At 36.7% G+C, this 15029-nt stretch overlaps 1 protein-coding gene across 5 annotated transcripts in view; it reads left to right on the top strand.

Annotated features, from left to right (window-relative positions):
• Positions 1-15029, top strand: part of LOC103706433 (DNA-directed RNA polymerase III subunit 2) — a 52052-nt gene that overhangs the window by 12339 nt on the left and 24684 nt on the right. For all 5 annotated transcript variants that reach the window (XR_005506678.1, XR_005506679.1, XR_005506680.1 and 2 more), the window contains exons 9-16: positions 1480-1585; positions 1665-1775; positions 7699-7758; positions 12348-12386; positions 12753-12803; positions 12888-12986; positions 13847-13906; positions 13971-14063. Coding sequence is in view for 2 of the 5 variants with exons in the window: in XM_039114895.1 (XP_038970823.1) it covers positions 1480-1585; positions 1665-1775; positions 7699-7758; positions 12348-12386; positions 12753-12803; positions 12888-12986; positions 13847-13906; positions 13971-14063 (619 nt within the window). In the remaining 3 variants the exon portion in view is untranslated. The remainder of the gene's footprint in view (positions 1-1479; positions 1586-1664; positions 1776-7698; positions 7759-12347; positions 12387-12752; positions 12804-12887; positions 12987-13846; positions 13907-13970; positions 14064-15029) is intronic.

Genomic DNA, 15029 nt, shown 5'->3' with positions numbered 1-15029 from the left:
ATCATTTCTAGAAAACTTTGTAGACTTTCATAGAAGTTAGTTAAAGTGCAGGAGTTACTATGTATTATGTTCTGCAATCCTGAAATCTTTAAATTTTATCCATGCCTTCGAGTCGAATCCCTCATTCTATATAGATTGAAAATCAGGTAATGTTTAATATTCATTGAAAATCATATCCTTCGACTTACTTTTTGGACTTGCTTTTTATATTTTAGTGTTACCTGAACCTGACAAAAATTGGAATTTTTGCTGTCTCCATGTGGATACGACATGACATGTCTGACATGCATGGACGGACTTGCACTATATATCAGTGTTACATGAACATGATGAAAAATAAGGATTTTTGCCGTCTTCCCATGCAGATAGGACATGACACATGTTACACATGTAAGCGATGTTGGTGACATGGCTCTGTTTCGGGTTGGTGGTGGTGGAGGGCAGAGATGATAGCAAGAGCATCAGGGAAAGATGGGGGTAGATGGAGATGAGAGTGAGAACAATAGAGAGAAAGTGCACACCTATTCTGTGGCAAAAGATGGTGAGGCGCGGATAAGGGAACTGCTCGTGCATCTGGAGGAGGTTGTCAGCGCCATTGTTGGGCTTTAGAGGGAGAGGGCGAGGCATGCCATCACTGGTAATACTATGAATAAGACTAGAAGAGGAGGCTATCATATTTGGATTTCGGGAGTTTCACATTGGGATTAGATCTGAACTTTTTTGGAAGCTCTCTCTCCCTGCCCATGCTTCCGCTTGGATAAAAGAGGGTTTCTTTCCTTCTCAATAATGTCAAAAAGGGAAAGGGGAGAGTTCTGATGTACTAGAGGAATAGTTTAAGTTACAGTGGATACCAAGAAAAATTATGCAATGACTAATCTTTGAGAAGCATGTATACAGATTACTATGTGTACCAGACACCGAATTCGCTTGGTTGAAGGACCAGGGCTGCATTAAATTACGTGGTGGATTAAATGAAGTTCAGTCAAAAACATGGATAATGGGCCTAAATGAAATTATGGTCAAAAATTAATAATTTATCTAGAACATAATATTTTTAAGCCCAAACAAAAATAAATATTAAAATGATAGCCATGTCCTTGTATCCCATTTTTTGAGCTTGGCATGTCAGATACTTTGGGACACTTGATAAGCGTGTCCCATGTCCAGGTAACGCTGGTATATATCCTGCTTTCTTGGCTACATCATGAACACTACCTCTGGTTCTATTATCATAACTTTCTTTGCTCATTTGTTTGCACTCCTATTGATCATTATACTCTTTCATCATAATTTTGTTTACTCTGTACAACCACGTCCACTATCTTCTCTGATGTATTTTACTTTGATTATTGTATATCCCCAAATTCGTGTTGTTACTCTATCTAGGGATGTTTCACATCCCTATGTTTGCAATTATGTACCACAGATAGCCTTGATTGGCCTGAACATTCTTGTCTACAACTTTCTCACTTTGAGCAGGGTGACAGCATCTGTTACAAGCAGCACACATGAGACTAAAAGCAAGACAGTTTTTTTTATCGACAAGGACAAGATATATCTACAACTCAATCAGTTTATTAAGCCGGTATTTGCATCATAGTGCTCTGTACCTAGGAACTGGTATGTGGAGAAATCACCTCATCTGTTCTTTTTATGCTCTACAGATTCCTATTATGGTAATCATGAGGGCCATGGGAATGGAAAGTGATCAAGAGATTGTGCAAATGGTAGGAAGAGATCCAAGATATGGAACTCTCCTCCTTCCATCACTTCAGGTAGCCTGTTGTGTTCCAATAAACATGCTTACTATTTAGATGTTCGTCCTATGATTTTTTAATGCAAATGCTTTGTACTTTAATTATCTTGAAATTCTTAAAATTGTTGGAGATTTGCACCTGATAATAGCCATTTTATACTAATATGCTGGTAAATTTACTGATTGACAAATTAAATATCTTTTCTTAACAAATTTTTCAGTTTTTGTTTAGAAATTTATTATCATGTTTGCATTTTAAAATAACCATATTAGTGGTGGAACAGAATTGTCATTGTTTAAGGGGAATAATGCTGTTCAATGTGCCCCTTTCTATAATAGCTGTGATCTTAAAAAATGGTGGTGAGCAACACTTATGACTAATAAATATAAGTTAGTGGTACAAAAACTGACAGACATTGGTTGTTTCACCCATTAGAAAAGATTAGCATTGGTTTATCATTATCAGATCTACCATAATTGTTAATGGCACTGCCTACGTGCATGTTTGGGCCAAACAGCCTAGTGCCAGCCCATCTAAACCTTTGTTTGTTCTCAGGATTTCTTTTCCCCTTTTCTTTTCTTGTTTGAGCCCCTCATAGGACATTTGGGAGAGCAGTAGTGGCTACTTCCAACTTAGCAGCAGCCAATTGGCTGGTCAATGGCTACTAGTGGGTCAACCATTGGTGATGGGTGACCACAGCAGTGGCAGTTGCTAGTGCTAGTGCCATCTCTCTCTCTATTCTTTTCTTTTATACCAGTCTTTATCTTCTTATTCTTCCTCTAATTTTCCATCTTCCGTCTACTTCTTATTAAGCCATCCTTCCCATTTTTCTGCTTTTACTCCTTTATTCTATTTTCCTTCTCCTTTTCTTCTATTTTTTTCTATGTATTAGCTGTTGAGTTATGGCCTAGCATCATGCTCGCGTTGCAATGGCAGCAATGATCTTGTTGCTCTCAATGATCTTGTTGCTCTCCTTATAGATTTTGATCTTTGGACATTTTTGGTGAAGAATAAGGTTTAATGATACGATGTATGGAGGAAAAAGAGTGTATATATGATATAAGCACATGCTTATGCATATTGTAAAGTTACATATGTAATTGAGCTTGGAGGCTTTTCCTCCCTAGGCATCCACCTAATCCATATAGATGGTCCACTATTTGTGGCCTTGCTTAGGCATTTTGGTAACCTTGTATACTGTCATATCTTCATAAGCCAATAGCTGGATTGTGTCATAATAATTTGCTCTTGCACTGGAGTTTGAATGCTAGATTATAAAAGAACTATAATATTTATTATAGGTGTCATTGACTAGGAGGCTGCTTCGTAAACAATAAGAAGAGAAAGGAAAGCTCTTTGTTCTTTGGTTGTTTCCTTTCACCTGGAAATGTGAGGCATGCTACCTTGGTCTCAAGTGTTAAGTAAGGATCCCACTAATAGCCATTCCCTTTATCCATATTGCTCTCCCTTCCTATTCTTGAATTGGAACTGGAGCAAGAGGAAAACCATCATGTGTCTCCATGTTCTGTTCCCTTTCAAGGAAAATGTCCTATAAGAAAATCAGCTATGATCCGTCTCTCCATTCTAACTCCTTTTGAACCCAAATCTTGGAACTGGAGCAAGAGGAAAACCATCATGTGTCTCCATGTTCTGTTCCCTTTTAAGGAACATGTCTTTTTAGAAAATCAGCTATGATCCGTCTCTCCATTTTCACTCCTTTTGATCCGTCTCTCCATTCTAGCTCCTTTTGAACCTAAAATTTTGGAATCACAACAACCCTACTCAAATCCTTTTTTAGTGAGGCAGGCTCCCTTGGCACACAAGAAGATATAGGCCATGATAAATACGGGAGTATAGTGAAGAAGAGAGCTTGCAATTGGAGAAGAAAGCCCACAAGGATGGCCTAGTGCATGAGGCTCCTACCACTACAGGGTCTAAGGAGGTTTAGATGGATGCAGCTTTACCCTCATATGCGGATGGGCTGTTTCATGTTTCGAACCCGTGAACCCATGTTTTGAGCCTTATCATTGTGCTAGGGCTCACCTTTTGCAATTGGAGAAGAAAACCTAAGATCTACAAATCCTCCAAATGACCCATAAACCATTGTAAGCTGCATATTTCTCAAAAGATCAATGACCTATCTTGGGTGGTCTTAGTAATGAATGAAGAAGAGTAGTTTCTTTGAGACGATCTTAAGCAAAAGTGAACAAAATGATGAGTGGTTGGAGGTACAAAGCTCTACCCCATCACTTTGCCTTTCTCACATTCTTTCTCGTTCTCTGTTTATATACTATTCAACTTCCATTATTCCTCTTTGTTTGTCTTCTCCTCTATCCCTTCTTTCATGTTGTCCAAAATCCAAATGGACTTGCTTGATTCACTAATTCGTGGAAACTGGAAAGCTTTTGAAATTTTGGATTTAGCTTAAACCCTTATGACCTCCATGCCATAGTGCATCAAGTTCATTTTGGTTGGAAGTGAAGTGCCAATTGACTACGTCCAGCCTTGAAGTTGACCACTTTTTGTAACACTTTAATGGTAAAAAAAGATAAAAGAAAAAGAGTAGAATGGTTAGGGAGAGGCAGAATGATAGACCACCCCTGTTTTGACATCTCTCCGTCCTCTCCAGTTCTTTTCTTTCTATCTTAGACCCTCACTTTGTATAGAACTGCAAATGCTGTTGTTCCATATTAGTGATGCTTTTGAAATTAGTGGAGATTTTGTATACTAATAGAATAAGATATATTATGAGAGCGTCAAAAGAAGTCACTATGACTTGCATGCTATGGTTTGCTAGAGGATGATATTGGACCTATAGATCATCTATGTATTACTTATGTATTGTCAGTGTTTTATTACAATAATATCTACATTGTGGTCTGACTTTGTAGTTTCCATATCAAAATGATCTGATTTTGTGATTCCCACAATTTGTGACAGATAACTAGAATAATTCCCCACATTAATTGCTCATTGTTATGATCATACAATTTGTGGTTTCCACATTGAAAATGCATGATCAACTGTTTCTACACAGCACGACTTGGTCATTCTAGCCCATCATCAACATTCAATTTTGTGTCTATAACATTAACGTCCTCAAATTTCGGCGATTCATGCAACAAAGATGACCAATCGCCAAGGGCTTTACTTCAATGTCATTCAATGAACACATTCTTTACATCAGCAATATTGGATCATTACAATCTCTATCAAACAACTTGATCATCTTGATCAATGATTGCCAAAATGTCTGAGTTGGGCGGTTCGGCCTATATCGAACCGAACCGATGTTGATCTAGAATGCTTCAACAGGTCAAGTCAGTTCGGCTATAAAATCCATCTCCCGTTGCCTTGTTTGATGGTTCAAGAGCTCGAAGGGCTCTCTCATTTGCTTTCGATAGTTTGAGGGTCTCCTTTGCCACCAAACGTCGTTTGCTTCACCGGCAAGCCTCCCCTACTCTCTCTCCCCCTTGCATCCAAGATGGCTTCTTCCTCTGCTTTTGCCGCTTCTTCATCGTTGGGAAGAGCTAGGGTTTGAATTCTTCTCTCCATCTCTCTCTCTCCATGGTGCGTCCACAGCGGCTCCTTCCACTACTACTGCGTCTTCACCATCGGGAGGGGTTCGAAACAATGGATCTTCTTCTCATCTCTCTCTCTCGCTCTCTCCCCCTCTCCCCCTGCATCCATGGCGGCTCCCTCCTCCGCTGTTGCCACTAAATCGTCGCCAGGAAGAGCTAGGGTTCGAAATAGGGGATTCTTCTCCCCATCTCTCTTTCCCTCTCCAATCTGCATTTAGACGACCTCCTCCCCAGATTCTGGCCCTCCCCCTTCTCTTTCTCCCCCTTCCTCCCTCCCTCCCTTCCCCCCCCTCTTCCTCCCTCTCTCTCTCTTCTTCTCTCTTTCTTCCCCTCTCTTCCTATTTTCGAATATGCCTCGGAATGGCACTGTACGAACCCATATTATACCGAACTGATCGTCGGATGACGTGACCTTCGGTATCGGTTTAGTGAACCTTGATGATGATCATGAATTTACTGCACGTAGTCACAAGGATACCTACAATCATGGAATATTTGATCTACCATTCTTTGTACATGGATCTGCATATCAATTGCCTTAATTTAGGCATAGGTTCATTTGCGTACTGATCATTTAGTCTAGTATTGATTGATGTGTTGCTAGAAACTTTGATTCTTGTGCCAATCATCTAATATTCACATTGATCGCTTTGATTGCCTATATCTTCATGCCAATAGCTTTGATGGCATTGTTTGCATCAGCCTTCATGCTAGCCAAGGTTGTCCTTGTGACTATTGAGGTGCCTAGGCTATCTTGTCTAGGTTCTTGGCATGGTATGCCGTATCGGCCCGAATTGGGTGGTACGGGGCGTACCGTACCGGTCGGACATTGGTACCCGGTATGGGTGGCATACTGACACTTGACATGCCAAAAAATTCAGTACTATACCGTACCGACACTGTGCTAGTGTGACACCGGTACGAGGTCTGGTACCGAGACGACGAACTTTGTTTCTTGGGTAGTTGCACCATTAAGGCACTTGGTGCCTTCCAAGCTTTCAAGTAGCATTATCACCTAAAACTGCATTTTTCTACTTGGTGGGTGCCTTTTTCTGAATTTATAGATCAACCTAAATTTTCAACCATATTTTCATATATTTGATATGAAATGCATTTACTAGTTAGTAACTTGGATGCATTTAGTTAATCTTGTAGTGTATGTGTCTTTGTGTTTTGTCATTCATATGACCATCTTTGTGGACATGCTTTTTTTATTGTTGCGACTATATTTGCTTTTTAGTTTCATTTTTCTGGGCTTTTATAATGTATTCCTAAATATATTTGAAGATAGATCATGTATTGTTGCTAGGAATCTTTAAATATTTTTGAATCGTCCAATAAACAATTATCACGTAAGTAAATCTTAAGTAGCACCAAAGATCACATTGTTGCATTGCTCAAGAAATTAATGATCTTAGTATTTATGATTACAATGTTTTCTTTTTTTATTATGTTTTCTTTTAACTGTATGCTTGTGATAATTTGCTCATACAAGGTTATTGTACCTTTTCTATCAATTTTGAGGAAGTTTGACATTAGGGGCTCACTTGGCTGCTTAGGCATTTTGCCTAGGCATTTTGTGGGCCACTACCTTGAGTGGCTTAGGTGTTTTTACAACCTTGGTGCTATCTTCTAATTGCTTGTTGATTACCTAATCTTATTTCTATTAACCACTAGCATCAAGGCATGTGCTATGCATGTTGATGGAAAACCTAGATATGCTTTCAAATTCATGCTTGGTAAAAAAATATTGTTATTTTGCAAAATTAAGAAATCATATGTAAGAGCCATAGCATTTTGTGACTTATTGATAAATTTGATTCTCTATCAACCAACAATGTGAGACCATTAACATGCTTAAAGCTAAACTGCTCGATGTCCGAGCAAAACATGGTATTCTTTCTACTGCTATGTTAGTACCAAAATGGTTTAAAAATGAATAGTTGGTAATTTATCTGATATAGAACAATGATATTAATAAAATGATTTGTATCATTTATTAAAAAAATGGATGTCTTGCTCTTCTTTATTTTCTAATTCTGAGTTGATGACCTATGTAAAAAAAAGGGATTTTTGGATTTGAAGAAAAAAGGAAATAAAAAATATGGAAATAAGTTGTAAATTTAAATATCGTAATTTGACTATAATATTCTTTTCACTTTCTTGGCTGATGCAAGTTTGAAGCTGCTCTATAATATTTTTCTTCTTAAAGCAATCACAGTTCTATTATTGCAGTCTTCATATCCACTTATGCTGCTTTCATTTGTATTGTCTTGACGTTATTTCCCATCTTAGCATCATTGCTCACCAATAATGATTATTCTAGTGTTCTCTTAAACATACTTCTGCTTACATGTCAGGAATGTGCCTCTGAGAGAATATATACTCAACAACAGGCCTTAGAGTACCTTGATGGAAAGGTGAATTGCATTTAAATATTATTTTTATGTTTAAAGTTGAAATTTTGAAATGGTCAAATTGTGAACATCTTACATAATCAATTAAATGTTTCTTGGTGGCATGTATTTATATACAGAAATGTGTATTCATTCTTTGAGTTATGATGGAACATGTCTTTTGTAGTTCAAGTAACATCATTTCATTTAATTGGCAAATTTAAGTTATTTTTTCTCATATTTAAATTGTTATAAGAAATAATGGGTCCTAAACTATTGCAATGATAGAAAAGGATAATATTATCCAATTATGTATCTACTATTTGTTTCTTGATCTCAGGTAAACTTATGTATACATGATACAACTGTCATTCAAATCTTTCTAGTTGGCAATATGTGAAAGCTTGAGGGCTAACAGTAAATAGTGCACCAGATGACCATTGTGCAGTGAAAAGCTTATGTGCACCCTTCAGAAATTTGAGGTGGGTTGGAGTTGGGATGGAAAATTTGAGTTGCATGTCAGGACGGGTTTTTCTTCAAATGTATTTCACACATTTCAGGTATGATGCTTTGGCATCAGAAGGTGTATTCAAACCCAACAAGTCCACCAAGAGAACCAATCACATGAAGCCCCTTCAGAAGCCCATTTCATAAAGCCGATGTCATGAGACTCCTTTTTGAATTCTCACCCTTCAACATTTATTATGCTAGGTAGTAGTATAATGATTGCCTCATCTAGTGTTATAATTAGTACTTGGAATTTTTGTGATTTATGTAGTCTCCAGCAGAAACAGTAGGATATTTTAAAAATTTTCATGTCATTAGTGTTGCAAGCATGGGGATGGAGGCTTGTTCCATTCTATGCTTGTATGTGCCTAGCCTTGCATGAAAGAATGCTGGTTTTGGTTTGATAATTAAATAATTTAGCCATTGGTCTTGGATTTTTGGTGTATCTTCTTGATCCTATCCCTTTGATGGATTCCTTCTCAATGTAGAGTGTTTATTTGGGTTTCACTTGTGCTACCTTTTTTATGCTACTTACCTTCCATTTTGATGTTTTATCCCCTGAATTTTGGCATTATTATTGGTATCAGAGCATAGGCTATCATGGAACATAATACTGAGGAGGCAGGTGTCCTTGGTTCAAGTCCAAAAGGCCTTCAAGAGAAGACCATTATATGAAGCACCTTTAGGAGCCCATTCCCTAAAGCTCATATCATGAACCTCTGTTTTGAATTCTGATGCATTCAGCATATATTATATGTAGTTGGTTATTTGTTACATTTAATATTATGATTGGTATTTGGACCTTTTTTTACTTGTGTTGTCTCCCATGGAAACATGAAGAGATATTTTTACAATTGCCTTGTCGTTAATGTTGTGTACATAGAATTAGAGGCTTGTTTCATCCTATGCTTGTATATGACTAGTGTTGCATGAAAGATTGTTGCTTTTGGATACTAATTTAAATGAGAATTTAACCCTTGGTTTTAAAGGAATTGTTGGTATCTTCTCGCTCCAATTTCCTTAGTGGATTCTTTGCAAGTGAAGAGTGTTTATCCGAGTTTCACTTGTGCTACCTCCTAATCTCTGACTTGACATTTTATCCTCCTAGTTGCAGCATCATTCTTTATGATTTTGCAAATTTATCTGATATAAGCCTTCTTAAATTGTTGTTGGTATGTATGATATCAGTTGAACAAAGACATAGCTAAGGTTTTAGAAGACCAAATGTTGCAGTTGGTGGTTGGTTGGGGGCCTGTCCGGTTCCTAGGTGCTAGGTTTACATAAAGTGCTCAGAGTTTCTGACAACAATACCATCCATAACCATAGCAGCAACAGTAGCTGTTATTTCTGCTGCTGATGGTGGGCATCTAGAACTATGATAGTGGCTTGGTTGTCGTGATGAGAGGGAGAAAGAGAATTGAAGAGAAAAATATACATACTCATGAGTCATGCCCTTCACCACTAACTACTAGCCATGGTTGCTTTTTTCTCCTCTCCCACTTCTTCTCAACCAAATCTAGTACATGAAGGATGACAAGGGGTGGGAGGGAGGCAATGTCAACAGGCTTAATATGCTTGAATGGGTGGGATCAAGGTTTGCAATCTTGTTATAGGGTTCTGTACTAGTATGTTACCAGTTTGGTATGATATGGTCGATATGTTACACCCTGGATCGAGACAGCTCCTAGCTCCTCTTTTCTCACTCCTTGTAATGGCACCACCTGAAACTGGGCGGTACGGGTTGGTATTCAGTGGAATGGGTGCTTTTGCTCAGCTCAAACTGCTTTGTGTATTGACCCGACAAACTGACCTTGTGCCGCACCAGTTTGGTACGCCATGAACCGGATGATTTGGATCAGTTTGCAGTCCTTGGGTCGGATAATACTAGGCACCTCGATATATTTCTTGTTAAACTCCTTATTGTTTTATTAATTCTTGATTGAATTTGTTGTTGTTCATTTTTTTTTAAAACGTGACTGAAAATTTCTGAATTTTTTATAGTGTTTTGTTACAAAAATTTAGAATTAGAACAGATTCTTTAAAATTACTGAAACTAACCAAAAATGAAACAAAATTTATACGTTTGTATTGAATTCTTGTATCGTAACAAGAAGGTCATGAAGAGTGGGTTTGCCATGATTTCTAATCATTTCTACTCGACCTAGCGATTTTTTTGACCATCATTATGTCTAATTTGTAGGTTAAATCAGTCGAAGCAAATAAGAAAAATGAAGGGGGTTGGGGTGGGTGGGGTGAAGGGAGGGGGAGGGGGTTGAGAGTAGAAAAATAAAGATAAACAAAAATCATACCTTAGCCCTCCACCACTTGCTATTGCTGTCATTTGTGGCAGGGTCATTGCTGCAGCTTTCCTCTTTCTTTCCTCCTCTCAATCAATCATAGGACATGACAAACAAGAGAGATTTTTTTTTTCTTGAGTGGTGGATAGGGTTGTTGAAGGGTATATAATACACTTAAAAAATATGAGATGCTATCTTACTCGGTATCTAAATTTCCTTTTTGAATTTAAATTATTTTTTTATTTTTCTATACAAATTCCATTGTTCTTCACTTTTATATTTTTTCATATTAGTTGATATTTTTTGGATTTTTGCATAGTTTTCAAAATTAGATCAAAACAACTGGAGCCACTGAAACTGGCAAAATGAATTGGTTTGTTTGATATTTGAGTTTTTGTATCTTCAGAAGGTGGTCATATAGATGGGTTGCCATATTTTCTAACATTTTTATTTGATACAATGATTTTTTTCTTGATTATGTAATCTATAAATTGAGCCCTTGGCCTACTCTCATATGCATAAAAAAGTGACAAGAAAAGATTTATATTTTCTTGTATTGACAGAAAGTTGTTCATGATGCTTGGAAATCTATTTATTTGTATTATTGTGTGCTTTGATATGCAAGGTTTGCAATCTCGGTACTGGAATTGTACCAGTACGTCATCGGTTGAGTACAGTCTGGTTGTTATAATACGATAGCATCTTATGCCGAGACATCTCTTGGTCCTTGTATTCCTCACTCCTTACATAGTATTGCCCAAAATCGGGCGGTAACCGGGGTGTTTCTGCTTGGTTCAGACAGGTATGGACTAATTCCCATGCCAAATAGCAAACTGACCTAGTTCCGCCCTAGTTCGGTAAGCTAAGCCCCTGACTAGGTGGTTCAGGTTAGTTTTGCAGTTCTTGTTTCTATGGTTCAATAAGCAGTGTTCTGGCCCAGCTAGTTAGCATGGATGGGTACAGAAGTACCCATAAATTTATAAGTAAGCAGTGCCACTAACTTGCCAACATAGTTTGGATGAGCACTTAATATTTATAAATGATGACATGAGTCATGCTTAGGCGAGAATATTGAAGTATTTTGTATCACAAAACTATAGGAAATAGGGTCTTTGAATTATTTATTTGATGGACAACTAAGAATTAACTACAGAGAGTAATGTATAATTAAACTAAATAGTTGGGCATGTGCATTGCTGATCTAATGCTATATTATATAGGCTATATGTAGATGATGCGGCAAGGTTGAAAGGTTCTTGATGTTCAATTCTTGTGACCTGTGACTTGTGACTCCTTCAAAATGAAGTAATTTTGTTGATGCAAAAGAAGCCTCAGGTTCTATTAATTAAATCGACATGAATTTTGCATCTGGTTTTTTTACCTGAACAGTTTACTAAAACATACAGACGAGGTACAGTATACTTAAGAAAGGCCAGTAATAGAGGGATGAAACCTATTAACTTGACCTAGGGCCTATATCTTGATACATTAGTTGCATGTCTAAGATATGTTTCTTTTGCCTCACTTTTTTGGCTTATAATCCATTTTCATTGATTATCTAATTTATCTTTTTTTTCCTACAATTATTCTTTTGAGAGGCATACCAGTACTTAAGATGTCTAAAATACTTTGATTTTATGTATTTAATTTATATGATTAATATAAGGGTCATATTGCATTTGCTTACGATTAGTTTGGCCCTGTTAGCTATGCTTCCGTGTACATGTGTCTCATTATCTTTATGCAATTTGCATCATTTGTTTGTGTATGCTTATTATGATTTACATCTTGCTTCTTTGGTTTTTGCAGGTGGGAAGTGCTAATTCAGCAAGATCTGGGAATAGAAAGGTGATAGTCATAATACCCTATTTACATGCATTTGCATGCAAACAATCTAATTTGCAAGTACATATGTTGTCTGTGAGTATTCACAAACAACAAACTCAGGCTAGTAACTCCATATCATGTGGATGTGATATATGAATTTCATGTACATAATTATATATATATATATATATATATATATATATATATATATGTATGTATGTATGTATGTATGTATATGATCCACAAATACTCTTTGTCCGCCTATATGCACAATTGAGTGTTTGTAGGTGCCTCTGCCCCTATGCATGAAAACCTGATGATTGTCTGACTTTCTTGCTCTCTTGTCTAGCAATTTGCTTTATTATTCTCACTATGTGATATGTGCAGGAAGGATTAGCAAGGGCTATTCTTCTTGATGTATTCCTTGCAAATGTGCCGGTGAGTTTTGATTTATTTCTATCAGTTTTGTATCCACCAATCCTTATGACCAATATCTACATAATAGTCCCATCTATGCTGCAGGTTAACCAAGGTAACTTTCGGCCAAAATGCATATATGCTTCTGTAATGTTGAGACGCATGATGGATGCAATCCTGAATGCTGACACCTTTGATGATAAGGTATGTAACATGCTTAGATCTCTGTGCTTCACTATATTTTTAGCAATGCTTTTGTTGCTTCGGACAATATTTTGCTTTCAGTTGGATCTGCTATAAAATTGAGTTTTTTCATCAATATATTGTACTTCCTGTTTGGGTATGTGTGACTCGATCACGTGGAAATCTCCATTCCCATTATTAGACATCTTCAGGGAACTCTAGGATCCCTAGACAAAATGATTCTGAGATCAGCCTCATATGGCTGGACTTTAAGGCTTTATGTGCCATTGCAGTTCATTGCTTCTGCATTAGACCCTTGCTAATCCTCTGACAATTTCTTACCACAACTTAATAAACTTATTATTTATGTACGGTGCGTACCCTTACCTGACCTTCAGTCCATGACTTGGTTAGAGTACAAACCTTGCTAGTCTGTTCTCTGCAATGGGTTTTATTAAAATATAAGCCCTTTTGAAGTAGGCAGTGATTCAAAAACTGCTACCACATCTTTACCATCAGGATCTGGCAGTGACAAATACTGACTTGGTTGATTTTGGGACACCTTAGACATCATTTTGGTCATAATTTTTGATTACATGAAAATATATATCCCACTCCATTTGTTTTTTCTCAATTGTTTATTTTTTGTTATTCTTTGTTGTTTCCCTTTTAACCACCATTACATCTATTGATTTGAATCTTTGAACCTTTCTTCTCAGTTCGCTACATCTTTTAGTTGACTTAAATTATCACATTTGCGATTCTGCCTCTTTCTTCCCTTCTTGCAATTAGTAAGTTTGTCAAATGAATTGGTAAATGGCACAAGAAGTGCAATATGGATATTAGATTGGTTTGATAACTCACAATTAATATTTATGCAGGATTATGTGGGCAACAAGCGGCTAGAGCTGTCCGGGCAGCTAATATCTTTGCTCTTTGAGGTGATTTGCTTAAGTTACAAGTTTATGTTAGTAGACAGGCTACTTACAAGAAGTTCTTTTGTAGGATTTATTCAAATCAATGAATTCCTTTGCTCTAGAGCTTTTGAACAGAGCATATGAGCATGCTAGTCGTTCCAGTCCTTTGGATTTTGTCCATGTAAGTCAGGAAATTTCAATATTTTGATTATTCAGTTCATTAACTGCTGTCATTTCAGTTACTGGAAATTATATATAACAAATTGTACTGCAAACTAGAACTTGTTCAACTATGAGAAATTTTTTATGCTTTTGTAAGCAATGAGCAACAGAGAATTTGGCTCATGCTCTGATGTTGTATTAAAGTCAAAAATTGCTTTTCATGTACTCTTCTATTTTTCTTCTTCATGAAAATATTTATTCAATGGTTAACTTATCTAAATCCTCTTAGCTTTATATTGCATTAGGTTTGCTCATTTTCTGATTACTTACTGACTCTACATCTTTTATCTTGATAGCCTGTGTGTGATGCATAGCAGAACTAGAGAGAATGGTCTCTGCCTAATTAAAATATAATATATAGTGAAGCGGAATAATAGAATCATGAGTTTGAGATTTGGAGTCTCAGATGTACTCACTGATGTTGTAGACTGACACTGACATTTTGAAAAGGGATTCATGAAGTATAAACTGTTTATTGAATTTATTAAGTACCTTTCTCCTTTTCTCCTAGCTAGTGATTTTTTGTACACACTTTCAACAATATTACCAATGTGTCTTATCTTGTCGAAATAACAATAATACTTCCAAACATGAGCTTTGCAACCGAAAAATTTCATTACCTATTATTCTTGGTTTCTGTATTAAATAGATGGTATTTCAATCATTTCTTAGCTTGTGAAAGCATCTTCTTGATGTCAAGAAACCCTATTAATAGTTCATATATGGACATGCAGACATTCATACATGTGAGAGCCCTGAAAGAGAATTATAGTTTATATTTGGACATGCTGTACTATTCTCCACATTGCATTTATGCAGTTGGAAAAGCCTATCCAATCTTCCTTGATTATCTTTTTGAGGCATTAAATACTCTTTTATAAATCATGATTCTGGTGACTTTTAAGCAGTAACATATTGTTTTAAA

Source organism: Phoenix dactylifera, chromosome 17, assembly GCF_009389715.1.
Source record: "Phoenix dactylifera cultivar Barhee BC4 chromosome 17, palm_55x_up_171113_PBpolish2nd_filt_p, whole genome shotgun sequence".
Taxonomy (NCBI): domain Eukaryota; kingdom Viridiplantae; phylum Streptophyta; class Magnoliopsida; order Arecales; family Arecaceae; genus Phoenix; species Phoenix dactylifera.
Note: the sequence above shows the minus strand (reverse complement) of the source record. Positions and strands in the feature narration are given on the sequence as shown.